This window comes from Chiloscyllium plagiosum, chromosome 11 (assembly GCF_004010195.1).
Source record: "Chiloscyllium plagiosum isolate BGI_BamShark_2017 chromosome 11, ASM401019v2, whole genome shotgun sequence".
Classification (NCBI taxonomy): Eukaryota; Metazoa; Chordata; class Chondrichthyes; order Orectolobiformes; family Hemiscylliidae; genus Chiloscyllium; species Chiloscyllium plagiosum.
This window is the reverse complement of record NC_057720.1, coordinates 48052184-48069444: the sequence shown is the minus strand read 5'-3', so window position 1 is coordinate 48069444 and position 17261 is coordinate 48052184. Positions and strand designations below refer to the sequence as shown.

General features: G+C 38.9%; 1 protein-coding gene across 14 annotated transcripts in view; it reads left to right on the top strand.

Annotated features, from left to right (window-relative positions):
- The window catches only part of nfia (nuclear factor I/A), a 677405-nt gene that overhangs the window by 496474 nt on the left and 163670 nt on the right, over positions 1–17261 (top strand). For all 14 annotated transcript variants that reach the window (XM_043699275.1, XM_043699269.1, XM_043699272.1 and 11 more), the window contains one exon: positions 10163–10280. In XM_043699275.1, coding sequence (XP_043555210.1) covers positions 10163–10280 — 118 coding nt within the window. The remainder of the gene's footprint in view (positions 1–10162; positions 10281–17261) is intronic.

Below are 17261 nucleotides of genomic sequence, written 5' to 3'. Positions count from 1 at the left end.
ATGAAATCTACGTTATTTTTTATCATTGTCATTCCAGATGCGGAAGCAAAAGCCATAAATTCCCACCATTCTGGATCCTTCCTCTCCATCAATAACTGCATAGTTGGCCAACTGAATCAATAGTCTTTTCAGATTTACTTTCAATGAGATCTCATGCTTGACAGAGTTGTGCTGAATCCCACATGTGGTATTTAGCAATTGCATCTCATGAAATTTACCCTCTTATGTCTGACTTCATTTCGGGTACTTGACAGTTGAAGGGGTCAGCCAAAAAAAAACGGTTTCCATCTTTATGAGCTATGTTCTTTGTTCATGAAAGATTTTTTTAAACAAAAAGTATTTAGTTGTATTGGATGTTGTCTCTTTCATACTTTATCTATCAACACTTCAGGTAAAATTATTCTGCATCCTCATTTTCATGGTATGATTGATCTTTATCCACTCCGTGGTCAAGTTAACAACTCAGATTAATTCTAGATTATTCAGATTGTTTTCCCTTCTCGGCCGGTCCCAGTAAATTCTCAGATCTATTGATGGTGCCATGCCTTATCAAGTGCCATTTTGTTGTTCTGTTGTGCTTACATTTTTTACTAGCACAATACTTCTGAACCTAAGATATCTCCTGTTTGTTCTGTTTTGTACAAGTCATTTTGTTTTCAATGATCTTGTCATCTATATTTTTTATACAGTCACTTAAATATTTGAGCATTGAGATATCAGATTTCTATGCAAATTTCCTACACTGAGGAAATGCAATTTCATATGCAATTAGCTCCAGCAGTTAGTTCCAGTAGCATTTGTGGAAAAAGGAAAGGGCTAATGTTTTAAAGAACTCAAGAGTTTTTGGCTCAAAACATTAACTGTTCCCTCTTCACAGTTGGTTCTGCAGAGTTTTTCCTGGGTTTTCTGTTTTTATTTCAGATTTCCAGCACTCAAATATTTTGTTTTTTACTTGTTTTCATTTATTCTCCTTCACTGGAATCCAGGAGCCTATTTTTCATTTGTACCTTTATTTGCTTAAGTCTTGGTGTCTGGAATTTCCTTCCTCAGTTTCCACCATCCCCATTATTGTAAGATCTATCTTAAAATCTCCCTTTCTATCCTAAAATATTCTTCATTGACTTTTTTTTTGTCTAGTTATGCAGGCATAAACTGCATTGTGACATTTCTCTATGTTAAATTCACTATCTAAAAGCAGGTTGCTTTATTGTGTAACTAGCCTGAACAGGAAATCGTAGTGGACATTTATTCTCCCATAAGATGTCAAGGGACACTGATTAGAACAATAGCTCAGTTGGCTCGACGGCTGGTTAATGTTGCAGTGATGCCAACAGCATGGGTTCAATTCCCAAACCACCTCGTCCTTCATCTGAGGCATGGTGAGCCTCGGATTAAACTTGCTACTAACTATTTCTCTCTACTGAGGGAACGGCCGATGGGACTATGTCAATTTTCACTTCACATTCAGATGAGTTAATTGATACTGTATTGCTTAATAATCAGTATATTCAATATCAGCTTCTTGATTGCTGGTATTACTCAGCTTTATTTCTCCACCAGCCCTCTTCAGATCTCCACTGCCTCTTTGTTTTCATACACACAATGCACAGATCAAATCAGTGGCGGGATTAAGAGAGACTTTATTAGATTTTGTTTTGCTCAGTTGTGACCAATGTTTCCATTGCTACATGCTCTTCTCATTGCTACATCACTGAGATTTCCAATGTTAAAATCATGAAAGCCAGTGTGAACTTTCCAGTTGCTGACACTATTTTTCACGGCAGTTTGCTTGAATTTGGCGTACACATGCATAAGTAGTTTGTGCTTAAAATGTTACTATCTCCGGCGCAACTTGTGAACCCGTGATCTTTTGCGCTAGGTTAAAACAAGTTGCAGTAGAAGCAGGCCCCACCCACAAAACTGGGCAGGTCTCACAGTAATCATGGCTTGGATTTTGCTGCAATAGCACTCATTTGCACGGTTTTGAGGAAGCTCTGAAATATAGCTGGTTCTTTTTGGCAACCATGACATTGATAGTTTAGTTGATTTAGATGTTCATTCTAATTTTTTTTGCTTTGATGAAGAAATTGATTGCTTCACCCAACAATTGCTAACAAATGTCACATTATACTTTGAAAGATAATTTCAGTAATGTAAGAATCACAAAATGAGACTTTACAAAATGGATGCAATTTTGAGCACAATTTTTTTTACTGAATTACCAATTATGGCCAAAGCATAAAATCTGTTTCCATGTTTCATCACTCTGCTAGCTGCAAAACTTGCCACCTTCTAATGAGGCACTTACTTCTGTGCCCTCCATTACCTCAATTAAGAAATTTGTCCTCCTGACTTCATTTTCACTTTCTGAGTTGTATATTCAACTCCTTGAGGATAGATCTCTTGCTTTTCTCCTACTATGATTGACTCTTTCTTCGCTTCTCCCTTCCTTCAATGAGGTAACTTTCCATTCGTTCCTCTGTTGGTTCTCTTGTGCCCCTGCAATGCTTCTATTCTGCCTTGTTCGAGTTAATTCACAAGTCTTCCCCCAACACCGTTGAACCTAAAATCCTTCTTTGGTTATCTAATTGAGGATATACCTTGAGTGTTTATCACTGGTCTTACCTCAGGCTTCAATTCTGCAACACATCCCTATTTCACTGAAAACTTGTTCAATCAATAACTTTTTAGAGCTTTACAAAAATCTCTGTGATGTTGCTGGTTTATTGTGTTTGTAAGTGGAACTCAAGATAATTGTTTGGTCAATAGCTAGCAGTAATTTTAGATGTATGCTGCAAATATTTTTATTCAGCATGGTGGCTTAGTGGTTAGCACTGCTGCCTCTCAGCACCAGGGTCCCAGGTTCGATTCCAGCCTTGGACGACTGTCTGTGTGGAGTATGCACATTATCCCTGTGTCTGCGTGAGTTTCCTCCACGTGCTCTGGTTTCCTCCCACAGTCCAAAGAAGTGCAGGTCAATTGAATTTGCCATGCTAAATTGCCCATAGTGTTAGGTGCATTAGTCAGAGGGAAATTGGACTGGGTGGGTCACTCTTCAGAGGGTCGGTGTGGACTTGTTGGGCCAAAGGGCCTGTTTCCACACTGAAGGGAATCTGATCATGTCAGTAATCGATCTTCCACTGCAGTGCAGGGATTACAAAATGCAAAAATGATTGTGCGTCACAACAAAAAAAGACTTGTGCAGGGCAAGGGGGGACATGGTACTCAAATTTTAGATCATGTACTTTTACCACTCCCTTCTGACTGCCCAGTTGAGATTGTGTATGCCATATGAGCACAGTAGCAGCTGCTAACAATTTAGTATCAGGACATTAATATATTTTTTTTCTGTCCCAGTTAACTTCACCCTTTTTTCTTCATTGGAGCTGTTTCTTCCTCTGGACACAGGAAAACCCAAATTGCACACTTTTGCAGCTTGTATCTGCACACTTGGTACCTGTGTAATTCATATACTATTGTTATCTTTTCATACAAGGGTTGTGTTTACAATGCACATTACTGGAAAGATTGAGGTGTGAGTAAGGAGAGTGTTTCAGCTTCTAACGGTGTGGAAAACATTAGATGGAGAGGAATTTGTTCAGTGTGTACAAGAACATTTTCTGATTCAGTGTGTGGATGTACCTAATGGAGAAGATGCAAAACCTGACCTACTCTTGGGAAATAAGGCAGGGCAGCTGACTGAGGTGTCAGTGGGGGAGCAGTTTGGAGCCAGTTTTAACATAGTGATGGAAAAGGATAAACCAGATGTAAAAGTTGAAGCTCTAATTTGGAGGAAGGCTAATTTTGACGGTATTAGGCAAGAACTTTAAAAAGTTGATTGGGGGCTGATGTTCGTGCATAAAAGGACGGCTGGAAAGTGGGAAGCCTTCAAAAATGAAATAATGAGAATCCAGAGATAGTATATTCCTGTTAGTGTGAAAGGAAAGGCTGGTAGGTATAGAGATTTCTGGATGACTAGAGAAATTGAGGATTTGATTAAGAAATAGAAGGAAGCATATGTCAGGTATGGACAGGAGAGATTGAGTGGATCCTCAAACTATAAAGGCAGTAGGAGTATACTTAAGAGGGAAATCAGGAGAGCAAAAAGGAGACATGAGATAGCTTTGGCAAATAGGGTTTTTGTCAATACATTAAGGACAAAAGGGTAACTAGGGAGAGAATAGGGCACCTCAAAGATCAGAAAGTCAGCCTATGTGTGTAGCCACAGGAGGTGTGGGAGATACTAAACAAGTATTTTGCTTCAGTGTTTACTGTGGAGAAAGATCTGGAAGCTATGGACTGTGGGGAAATAGATGATGACATCTTGAAAAATGTCTATATTACAGTGGAGGAGTTGCTAGATGTCTTGAAATGCTTGAAAGTGTAAAAATTCCCAGGACCTGATCAGGTGTACTCTAGAATTCTGTGGCAAGCTAGGGAAGTGATTGCTCAGCCCCCTTGCTGAGATATTTGCCTCATTGATAGTCACAGGTGAGGTGTCGGAAGACTGGAGGTTTGCTAACATGGTGCCATTGTTTAAGAAGGGGGGTAAGGAAAAGCCAGGGAACTATACACCCGTGAGCCTGACATCAGTGGTGGGCAAGTTGTTGGAGAGAAACCTGAGGGACAGGATTTACATGTATTTGGAAAGGCAAGGACTGATTCGGGATAGTTAGCATGGCTTTGTGCACAGGGAATCATGTCTCACGAATTTGATTAGAGTTGTTTTGAAGAAATATCAACGAGGATTGATGAGGGCAGAGCGGTAGAGTGATCTATATGGAGTTGTGAGTGTGTTGTTGGAAAAGCACATCATCCGAGGAGCAGGAAAATTGACATTTCAGGCCGGAGCCTTCATCAGGATCTGTATGGACTCCAATAAGGCATTCAACAAGGTTCCTTATGGGAGGCTGGTTAGCAAGGTTACATGGAATAGAGGGAGAACTAGCCATTTGAATACAGAACTGGCTCTGAGGTAGAAGACAGAGGGGAGCAGAGGGTTGCTTTTCAGATTGGAGGCCTGTAGCCAGTGGTGTGCCACAAGGGTCGGTGCTGGGCCCATTACTTTTTGTCATTTATATAAATGTTTTAGATGTGAACATAGGAGGTGTAGTTAGTAAGTTTGCAGATGACACCAAAATTGAAGGTGTCGTGGACAGCAAAGAATGTTACTGCAGAATACAATGGGATCTTGGTCAGATGGGAAAATGGACTGAGGAGTGACAGATGGAGTTTAATTTAGATACATGCGAGGTGCTGCATTATTGAAAAGAAAATCAGAGCAGGACTTACAGACTTACTTAATGGTAAGGTCCGAGGGAGTGTTGCTGAACAATGAGACCTTGGCTTGCAGGTTCATAGTTCCTTGAAAGTAGAGTCACAGGTAGATAGGATAGTGAAGAAAGATGTTGTGAAACTTGAAAGGGTTCAGAAAAGATTTACAAGGATGTTGCCGGGGTTGGAGGATTTGAGCTATAGGGAGAGGCTGAATTGGCTGGGCCTGTTTTCCTGGAGTGTCAGAGGCTGAGGGGTGACCTTAGAGATTTAATAAATCATGAGGGGCATGGATAAGGTAAATAAACAAAGCCTTTTCCCTAGGATGGGGAGTCCAGAACTAGAGGGTGTAGGTTTAGGGTGAGGGGGAAAGATATAAAAGGGACCTAAGGGGCAACATTTTCATACAGAGCGTGGTGCATGTATGGAATGAGCTGCAAGAGGACCTGGTGGGGACTGGTACAATTACAGTATTTAAAAGGATTCTGGATGGATGTATGAACAGGAAGTGTTTAGAGGGATATGGGCCAAGTGCTAGCAAATGGGACTAGGTTAGATTACGATATCTGGTCGGCATGGACGAGTTGGACCAAAAGGTCAGTCTGTATGCTGTACATCTCGCGGACTCTATGACTTGGCTCTCTCCTCCAAGCACCTTAGATTATCTGTACCACCACATGTCACTGCTGTGGTCCCCATGAAATCTCTCAAGCCATGATCTTTTGCACTAGGTACAGTCCTGTGATTCCATGCAATATCAGTTGAGTATGTTTTGCATTCATTTGGGGAAATGGGAAATGATCCCATCACTACCCCGAATAGAACCCTCTGACTCATTGATTCTGATTAAAAACAAATTCTGCCATGTGAATAACACCATGTATTACTTATAATCTTGTGCCAAAAAACCAGAAACTACATTAAAGGATGATCTGTTTTTAACAACTTACTGAAATTTCATCCATTCTCAGATGAATGGAACACCAACTGGGTTAAAACCTATTAGAGCAAGAAATGAAGTGAATTATTAATATTGGTCACAATTGTCCAAACAATGGATTTCTCTCTGGAAAGGAGAGAACAGCTGGTGTTTATTTCAGTTTCAAGAATAGAGTATTTGCCAATCAGTGTAAAGGAGCAGGTGATTAGATTTTTCTTTTCCCCAAGTGTCTAGACCAGCTAGACCAATTTAAATCAAAGTAGACAAGATGACAACATTCAGGGATGTGACATTCTGTAACATTTTTCACTGCATTATGTTTTCTCCATTGGAAATACACTTTGTTACATGTGAAGAGATGCAGAACATTGGTCAACATAAGCGCGTCTTATCTTTAAAGGAATGAATCGTAGCATTCAAAACATTTCAATACAACATCAAATTGTGAAATTTGAAAGTGGGAAAACATTTTATACTTGCCATTCATAATGTTTCAGACTTCTCAGCAAGGTTTCAATTTACTTTGCAAACTATCTCACCTGGTGGGCTTTTCATAGGCTTCTAAAGACCCACTCCACCTGATTAAAAATGCACATAGGAGGAAATCTGAATTTCATTTCCCATTTAAAATGGAGAATTGACCTTAGTGAGGGTGGGTTGGGTGAGAAGTTTGCACACTAGGCATTCCTGACCTGCAAAATGAGCAGCCCAAAATGGCACAAAGTCAGCAATGTGAAGGAACGTGTGTGGCCGCTAGTGCACCCAGATGAAAATTCAGCCTGTGACGTTTGTTGTTATGCTGTTCCTCAGGTGACCATGCTTCATCTCTGAGCCCAAATAATGAATGTGGACAAACTATTTCAGTAAGGAAAACATTTTTTATTGACTCAGTCTTTTCCCCACCTGATGCTTACGCACGAGCACTTTACAACACAAACCACAAAATAAAACCTGAACTAAAGTTTCTCTGTTATTTCTATTGCAACTGTGTTGTGAACTGCTAATTCTGTTGCTGTGTTATTGTTGATCATCCAACTGAGGTCTAGCTGGGAATCAGTTTAGATAATTAGTAGAATATACTTCTCCTCAACTAACTTTACATTGTTTAATCGTCACTTAATTGATCCAGTCAGCATGAATGATTAATAGGACCATATTAGCTCAACTTATTTACAAATTAGCATTACAAGTTTTTTTTTAGATTTAATTCAGGCCATAATTGAAAAAGAATAGGAAAAATTACTAGGTAAAATACAAACCACTGGATAAGTAATGGCAACTTTTGGCTTTAGAGTTTATAAATTAAAGTGGCCATAGTCCTGGAGGGCTGTTCTCTCATTAGGGAGGTGATTGTACTTGAGAGTCACCTTGCCTCAGATGAGGGGGGAGATTGAGAAGGCAGGACCTTCATTGAAACCTCAGCCAGTGTAGGAATTGAACCACAGTGTTTGTGTTACTCTGCATTGCAAACTAGTGATCTAGCCATCTGAACTAAGTGAACCCGACTTTGCAAATGATGTGCGTACTGAGTCAATTCCATATTTTGAAGACTAGCAAATCAGTCATTTAATGTAGGACATGGAGCAATCAGTCTTGATTTCAGTGCAGTGAGGATTCCTGGCTCCACTAGGCAATATTGGCAGCTTGCTGCAATGGCTAATATTGCGTAGTCAGAGAAAAGAATAACTGGAGAGCAACAGTGCAGTATGAGATAAAACTGATCAAGCCTTGCAATATTTAAGTCAACTATATCAAAAGACATCCAATTTAATTTAAGATTAAGACTTTTATAATGAAAGTTCCTCGTATGAAAGGTTTATGTTACCAAACCGAAGTTATTCTGTCAATTTTAATTAGTATAGATTTATTTTATGGTGCAAAAGTGGCTATTTGTCAAATATTTTATGCTTTTAGCACCTGAACAGAAAATGTGTGAACCACAAAAGGTCAACCTTGAAATCATCTGTTTCCTAAAGGTTCCTCTTTTTATATTTTTCTGACTTTGCAAGGAATTTAATGTGACCAGCTGCAGGGAACAATTTTCTTCTGTTTGTCACTCTTTGTTAATTGTTAAGTGACTTCTGCATTACTCAAGATTTTTCTAAAAATGCTTCCACTTTTAAGTTTCTTGACTCATTGCTGCTATCAAGGTAGTCCAGTTTCACAGTTGATGCTGCGGGCACTAAATTGATGTACCTCCCTAAGATATTTTGGATGTCAGAACATAAGCTTTTAACCACAATTTCTTGCATGACTAATCTGTAGCTTTGAATAGGATGGAAAAAGAGTGCTATGGGGAGGTTAGCTTCTTGTTCAAAGTGAAGGAAGGAAAAGCACTCTTTCCTTCAATGCCTGCCTCCTTTGCCTTCCACCGGTCAGTTTGAGAACAACCACATCAGATAATTAGGTGTAAAATGGCTGCCTACTTCCATGTGTTATGGAAGAATGAGAGGCCCTCAAGGGGGAAGTAGGATTTAATATATGTACATCTGTTTATGGACAGTGGGAAAGATTGATATCTGTAAGGTTGATAAAAGAAAGGAAGTTTAATTTTGAGTTAAAATTGAACAGGAAATCAGGCCATGTTCCAAAATGTTTGTTTTAAAAATGTTAAAGAACTGTAATTAGTAGTATTCTAATGATTGCTTTAAAAAGATGTTCCTTTTACCGGTGCAGCAAAATTCCATTGCAATGTTTAGAGCCAGTTTGCCGTTGAAAAGATGAAAACAGTTTCCTTCCAGCACAAAAGAGAAATAGTCCAGTAAGAGATGGCTCAGCCAAGTTCCTGCAATTTTGTCTAAACCTCACTGGCAATTTCTTAAAATCAGGGTAATATTAAGTGGGGGTAGTTTGGTAACTTTGTCAGGATGTTTATGAGAACCTACACATGTAGGTTCTTATTCTAAACTAAGTACACATTTTCAACCCCAGCATAATACTGGATAACAACTAATGGACTTGGGAAATATGGAGCAGAAACCTTGTCATTGTGTTTAATGCGGTACAGGTTTTGTATTGCTCAAAGTGTCCTATACACTACATGGAATAGAGTGCAGGTTTACTGTCCAGTCTAAGGTTTATAAAATGCACATGATTCTGATTTAAAACTAAAAGGAATTTTGCAACCAAGTTACAATTGCAATCTAAACTACTATCTCAATGATCTAAGTATTGGTTGCTAATTTGTTACTAAAAGTGTATGCTTTAAGAATATTTTTTGATCACTGTTGGTTTTCAGATATTGTTAGTCCAGTGATATTAAAATACTATACTGCAATTAGACCACCTGATGCTTAGGTTCTTTAATGAAGGTTATCATGTTGAGTTTTGTTTTAGCTTTGAAAAATGTATTTCAGATTTTTGCACAGTTAAGGTTTGGAACTTGGATACATTATAACCACTTAAAATTTATAAAGACCTTTGACAAAATTTAACACTTTTGCAAAATTTAAATGAAGAATAGGATTATAAATTAGCCTAGTTTTAGTGATTTAGGGCAATATTTAAAAATACTGAAATTTTAATTAAAAATAATGACTGTCTAAGCAAATGCTTTCAGTATTCGCACTTAAAGAAACAACAGACAAGACCTTAGGTTTAGATATTAATATTGCTGCTATGATTGATTTTCTTTGGGACAGTTATGGCTGTTTTTCCCAATGCATTACTGCACACATTGTATCAGCTTCCACACTGCAAGATTTCAGAATTGTGATCAGTCTGATCCCAGGTCAAATTCTTTTCAAATCAATCAAGCTACTTATTATTGCAACACATTTACAGAACATTATGCATTTTTAATTGAAAGACTGTTAAGCTAGGATTGCCAAATATGACCTGACTGCAATATAATGCAAATTCATTGTGTCTTAGTTTTCTGAAAAGTCTTAGAAGCTTTTATCTTTTTGTTCAAAAAATAATTATGCTTATTTCTCTCTGCCCTTCCAGCGCCAATAGCTGCCGGAACAGGCCCGAATTTCTCCCTCTCAGATTTGGAGGGATCTTCGTATTATAGCATGAGCCCTGGGGCCATGAGGAGGTCTTTGCCCAGCACGTCCTCCAGCAGGTAATGAAAAGATTTATACTGAATCATGAATTAACCTGTGTGTTAGCAATTACTAAATGTCATTATTGCACTGTTAAAGTAAATTGATCTTAGATAAAATGTCAGATTGTTTGGAATGGAGATAAGAAGCATTCATTGGAAATTTGACTGAACATTTTAAGTGACCTGAGATATTTAAGCCAATATACAATGATTGTCGATAAGTGATATTCAGAAATCTCTTTTTGCTGTGCAAAAAAACTACAGAATTGAGATGTCTCCTCATTTTTATTTCATGCATTTTCTGCTCTACTCCCCAAATGCATCCAAGTAACTTGCCACACAATGATTTTTGACAGTTGTACTAAAGGTGTTCATTATCAGACTCCTGTTATACTATGATATTGAACTGTGTACCAAATTTAGACCATTATGCAGATTAAATGCTACCCAGTTCTCTTCAAAGGATGCTCCACAGGTCTTAGTATGTTAATTCTAGGTTCTTTTTCAACAACCCTCTCATTAACCATGCATGGTGATTCATGAACTCTCAGTACAATGCCATCTTTTGATTGTTAACATTTCATTGAGGTTTGCTTCTGTGAAATATTGGGTACCGTTTTAGAATTTTTCTGAAATTCTTATTAATTATGCTCACTCTGTGTCTCCTTTTGTTTTAAGAATGCCATGCAATTTGTTCCAAGAATAAAGGAAGTTAACATTACAAGTGAAAATATAGGCTTACAATCACGTTAATGTTAAGTGCGAAACTGGGCCTATGAAAGTTATTGGCCCAGATTTTGCTATGACTGGTCTCTGAGAAAAGCATGTTATAATTATTGTGCAAATCGGCCAAGAATATCTGATGAGGAAGAGCTACAATTTCAAGTTCCCTCAAGTTGCTAAGGATATGGGCTACTTTGCTGTTAGCTTCACAAAACTATCCTGTGTTTCATGAAGTTGCTGAATTTACACACTAATTACACTCACTGCAAAAAGTTTAGTTAATTTACAAGGTAAGTACTGTACAATGAAATGATAATTGTAATGACTGCCAATCAATCCCATTTGCCCAGAAAGAAAACAATTAAAAATGCGGTTTCATTTAGATTTTTAAAATGTTGCATTTTGATCTTAATTATTTTCTTAATTTTCCAATCTGTCTGGCTTTTCGCGGTTAATCCAATCTTTTTTTTCTCAAATACAACAGCAAGGAACTGCAGATGCTGGAAATCAAAAATAAACAGTGAAATATTGATAATACTTTACAGACAGCTTCTGTGGAGAGACAGAATTAATGTTTCAGGTCAATAATCTTTCATCAGAACGGGAAAAAAATTGAAACACAATGTCCAAAGATATAGTCCGCAAGAATGAGTTAACGTCAGCTCTCTTTGATGTCCGAAAACAGATACTGTGTATGGAATACATTGAAAATTAATTCATGAGATGTGCCATTTTGGTCCTGAAAGCTCCTTAAGAGAAAATGGGAAAAGCAGCTATGTAAGAAACCAGGCAAGCCTAAGTAGAATATCAGCTGAAGAAAATGCTGGTTTGTTATTATTGAAATTTATATTCTGAACTAATTCTCCTGATTTTAGATTGATTTTCCAGTGAATCATGCAGCTTTCTTTGATCAAGAGGATATTCAGATGACTAATTGACTGGTTTTTGTAAAATAGCCACTCAGTGTATGTGTCCAATTGGCTTATAATTCTGTGCAACTTCCCATTTGACCCTGCCTAGATGCCTCAGAGTTTGATGCCTTGAGCTGTAACAGTGCCAGGTCCTTTTTATTGAACATCTCTTTGGTACCACTTTGAATATAATATTTATCTCTCCCTGTACTTTTTGGGGACTTTGCACTATGCTTTAGCCATGACAAAGAGGACATGTTTCTTACATCTATGCTGCTTGTGCACTGGTATTAAGTAGACCACAAAAGCAACCAGTTGTAATAGGTGTAAACTCCCACTTCTGATCATGCTTTCTGCCCTGTAAGAGCGTTTGACCTGCCAGGTGATAACCCCCAAGATTGATACACTGAGAACTTGTACTTCAACACGAGAGAAGCGCATTGGATATTCCCTGAAAAAAATGTGCAGGACTGCAGTGTAGAATCATCCATGCCTGTTAAATGTAAGGTGGCTAGCACACCACCTTCGTGCTGCCTGCGTATTTTAATGATTGCTGCGTACAGACAGCCTTAAACATGTTGTACATTGGGTACAAGCATCAGAAGAATGTCTAAAGTTGCTACTTCAAACTAGCCTGGAAGAGCTAGTGTGCACCTCTTAAAAGGAAAGCACTTTATAGCTGTTGGAAGTGCTGACATGATTTGGATGAGTGCAGGGCAATAAACAGTATAGACTGACCATGGAGCAGTGCGTGTATTAAGGATTTCTGTAGGTGCACTGGAGGAGTTGGAAAAGAGACGAGATGGTCTCTGTCAGCAAAGGCAGGGAAGTCTTCCAAAAACATGGTAGGCGAAAGTAGGAGCAAATAACATGGAGATCAATTCCTACAAAGAGTTGGAAACAGTCCCACAAGAAGCTGTTTTTCATTTGTTTATGGGTTGTTCATTTACAGTATATGATTGTTTCAGTTCAATCACTGGTTAATGCTTCCCCTTCAGGATTTTAATAGTGGAAAATTCAGTGGTAATGTCTCTGAATTTTGAGGGGAGTTGGTTAGATTCTCTCAAGTTTGAACTTGTAATTTTGTAGCAATTGTACAGCACAAATGTTATTTGCCACTTATCAGTTCAATCCTGGATATTTTTCACGTTTTGCTATACGAATATAGATATTTTCAGTACCTAAGGATTAGTGAGTTTTGCTGAACGTTATGCAATAGTGAAAATGGACACTCCTGACTGTTATGATGGAGGGAAGGTCCTTCATGAATCAGCTGAAGATGGTTGAGCTTAGACAACTATAGAGTGCTGCTGCATAATATTTTGGGACTGAGATGATTAGCCCCCCCAACCCACAACAAGTTTCATTGGTTCTTTGTATGACTCCCTGGTAGAATCTAAACTAGTGAGGAATTTCACTTCGTAGGTCTATCAATGACCAACTTCACTGATGATGGACAGGGTCTGATGGGCCTATACGTGACCACATTGGACTTGTCCTGCTTTTTGTTTTCAGGACAGACCTAGGCAATTTTCCACGTTATCCGAAAGATCAGTTCTTGATTAATAAGGGGATTACGGACTACAGGGAGATGGCTGGAGAATGGAATTAAGAAATATACCATCCATGATCAAATGATGGAGCAGACTTGATGGGCCAAATGGTCTAATTTTGCTCCTATGTCTTATGGTCTTATGTGCACACAGTTTCACCAAATTATATTAGCTATTTATTGCAAGGCAGTTGAAGTACTGGAATGAGGGAGTCATGCTACAATTGCCCAGGGCCTTGTTAGGATCATCATAAACAGTTTTAATCTTCACATTTAAAGAAGGATATATTTACTTTTGGGATGACGAGGTGAAGTTTTACTCGATAAATATCTCATATGAAAATGCTTTCTTAAGATGGGGAGTTAAATAAATTGAGCTTATACTCTGGATTTAAAAAGATCATCACTTATTAGATTCGATTTTTAGATTAGATTAGATTAGATTAGATTACAGTGTGGAAATAGGTCCTTCGGCCCAACAAGTCCACACCGACCCACCGCTGGCGCTGTGAGGCAGCAGTGCTAACCACTGTGCCACCGTGCCGCCCACTATAGATTAAGTTTTTTTTTCCTGATACAACTGGGATTGGAACCTGATATAGATTAGATTTTAGATTAGATTACATTACAGTGTGGAAACAGGCCCTTCGGCCCAACAAGTCCACACCGACCCGCCGAAGCGCAACCACCCACGCAGACACGGGGAGAACGTGCAAACTCCACACAGTCAGTCGCCTGAGGCGGAAATTGAACCCGGGTCTCTGGCGCTGTGAGGCAGCAGTGCTAACCACTGTGCCACCGTGCCGCCCACTCATTCTTCTCGAAATATGTAAGGCTGTGAAGGGACTTTACCAGATAGACAACAGAGAGGTTATTTCCACTAGCTAAGGAATCTAAAATGGTAAGACTGATGTCAGATCAACATTGCACACTAATTAAGGTCATAATCTCTTTTAATAAGAAATTGTCGAATGTGCTTCACATTACCACTGTGTGCAGGCATCTTAAATGCCATTTTGAAACACAAAGGGCTTGCCCCCAAAAAGGAAACACTATTGAATTTAGTTTCGACCCCATTATCGTCTTGAAACACCAATGCACAATACCATCATTTCTTTATTACTGTTAAACGACTTGCTTAAAACCCAAAATTGGTGTTCACGGCTTTGTTTTGAAGTAATTTTGTTTTGATTTGAGCCATTTCATGTGCAGCAGAATATGTACTTAATTAGCACAACAAATTATCCTTATTACAGTTCTCTGATATATGCACTCTGGTTACTGATAAAAACGATTAAATGCAAGAACCGTAGATAATAACCCAGTAATTTATTTGTAACCTTCCTTATTTGCTTTGAAATTGTTTGACGATATATGTGATACATGTGATATAAAGATTTCAAGCGTTTTATGATGCTATGAATAAATGTGGAATAGGGAATACCAACATATCAGAATTTTTGTTATGAATGTACATCATGTGATTTCTAAAAGTAGCTTATCTCCAAATATATTGGATTTATAGATTATTGGATTTTATTATGATGAGCAAGTTGTCATGAGAATGTGGGCAGGAGCATTATCTAGAATTTGAATAAGTTTGTGCCTTTTGCCAAGTGAAATTTGAGCATGCTTGTTATGAAGGAAATGATGCAATATTATGTGCGTTGTGTTAGAGATTCCAGGTCCAATTCCAGTTTGTTGAGAGACGGCTATACCTCTACCCTAACATAAGTGTAGTTTCAGGTGGAAACAGGGATGTTTACAAGAGATCGAAATTATGTAGCAATCAGATTTGAACGTACTAATGAGATATACACAAAACACATTTCTGTTAGGTTCCAAAACTCTAAATTGGTGCAAGCAACATTTCAGTCTCTTGGAAAAACTGAACAAGCTGCTCCCATCCAAAACAAAAGTTCTTGAAACAACCATATCTTCATCCATATGCCAAACAGCATTGAAGATGGGAAAAATAAATTATTTTCTCCTGGGTCACTTGGACGTACATTGACAGTAACCTTTTCTTATTTATTCTTTCACGGAATGTGTGCATCACTGGATAGACCTGTGTTTGTTGCCCTTCTGAGTGGCTTCCAGATAATAGTTAAGAGTAAATATCAATGCTATGGACCTGGAGTCAGATTTCCTTCCCTAAAGGTGACTAGTTTGGAGACCTGTAGGATTGTGCAGTTTTTCTAGTTTTATCCAGTATTGGATGAGCAGACATTGTCACCTTTTAAATAATGTGAAGGCTATTCTCTATCTACTGACTCCATCTCTTTCCCTGGCAAAAGTCTAACTGGCAAATTAAACCAGTTTGTCCACAACCTTGCTGTCATATTTGATACCCCGATAGCTGTGTCATCATCAAGACCAGCTCTTTCCACTCTGTAACGTTGCCTGACTTTGCTCCTGGCTCAGCTTGTCTGCTGCTAAAACACTGATATCTTTGTGACCTGTTGACTGAACTGTTTCACCACATTCCTGGCTGGTTGCCCATATTTTAGCCTTCATAAGTATAGCATCATCCTAAATCTGAGGTACAGCATGCTACAGAGCACATTGAAGCCTTTTAGGGGATTGAAGTCACCTATTTGAGACTGCTTGTGTAATACAACAAACTTGAGAGAAAAACACTTTTTCTCTTCATGAATCATTAGCCTCAGGATGATACGCATACAGCCCTTACAGTAGAGAAGAGTAAGATTAATAAATGTGTTGAAAATTGGGGGATTTTGAGAAGATGCAAGAAATTAGTTCTACTAGCAGGTTAATAAAACAAAGAACTGGGGAGGCTTGAGATCTGAAACAAAAACCAGAAATAGCTGGAGAGACTCAGGTTCAGCAGCATCTGTGGCGTGAATAGAGTCAAGATTAGAGTGGTGCTGGAAAAGCATAGCAGGACAGGCTAATAAGTTTATCTCCACCCCCAAGGCTCCCAGCCTTGTTCCTGATGAAGGGTTTTTGCCCGAAACGCCGATTTTCCTGCTCCTCGGATGCTGCCTGACCTACTGTGTTTTTCCAGCACCACTCTAATCTTGACTCTAATCTTCAGCATCTGCAGTACCCACTTTCGCCTCTGTGGAGAGAATAGCAGAGGCAATGCTATTTAAGGAATTAGCAGGAGAACTTAATAAGTACTTTGCGTCAGTTTTCACCGTGGAAGACATGAGTAATATCCCAGCAACTAAAGGGAGTCAGGGGCTGAGTTCAGTATGGTTGCCATTACAAAAGAGAAAGTGCTAGAAAAGCTAAAGGTCTTAAAATTGATAAATCTCCTGGCCCCGATGGGCTACATCCTAGAGTTCTGAGAGAGGTGGCTGAGGAAATAGCGGAGGCGTTGGTTGAGATCTTTCAAAAGTCACTGGAGTCAGGGAAAGTCCCGGATGATTGGACTATCGCTGTTGTAACCCCCTTGTTCAAGAAAGGATCAAGGCAAAAGATGGAAAATTATAGGCCAATTAGCCTAACCTCAGTTGTTGGTAAAATTCTAGAATCCATCATTAAGGATGAGGTTTCTAAATTCTTGGAAGAGCAGGGTCGGATTAGAACAAGTCAACATGGATTTAGTAAGGGGAGGTCATGCCTGACAAACCTGTTGGAATTCTTTGAAGAGGTGACAAGTAGGTTAGACGGGGGAAACCCAGTGGATGTGGTCTACCTAGACTGCCAAAAGGCCTTTGATAAGGTGCCTCACAGGAGGCTGCTGAGCAAGGTGAGGGCCCATGGTGTTCGAGGTGAGCTACTGATATGGATTGAGGATTGGCTGTCTGACAGAAGGCAGAGAGTTGGGATAAAAGGTGCTTTTTC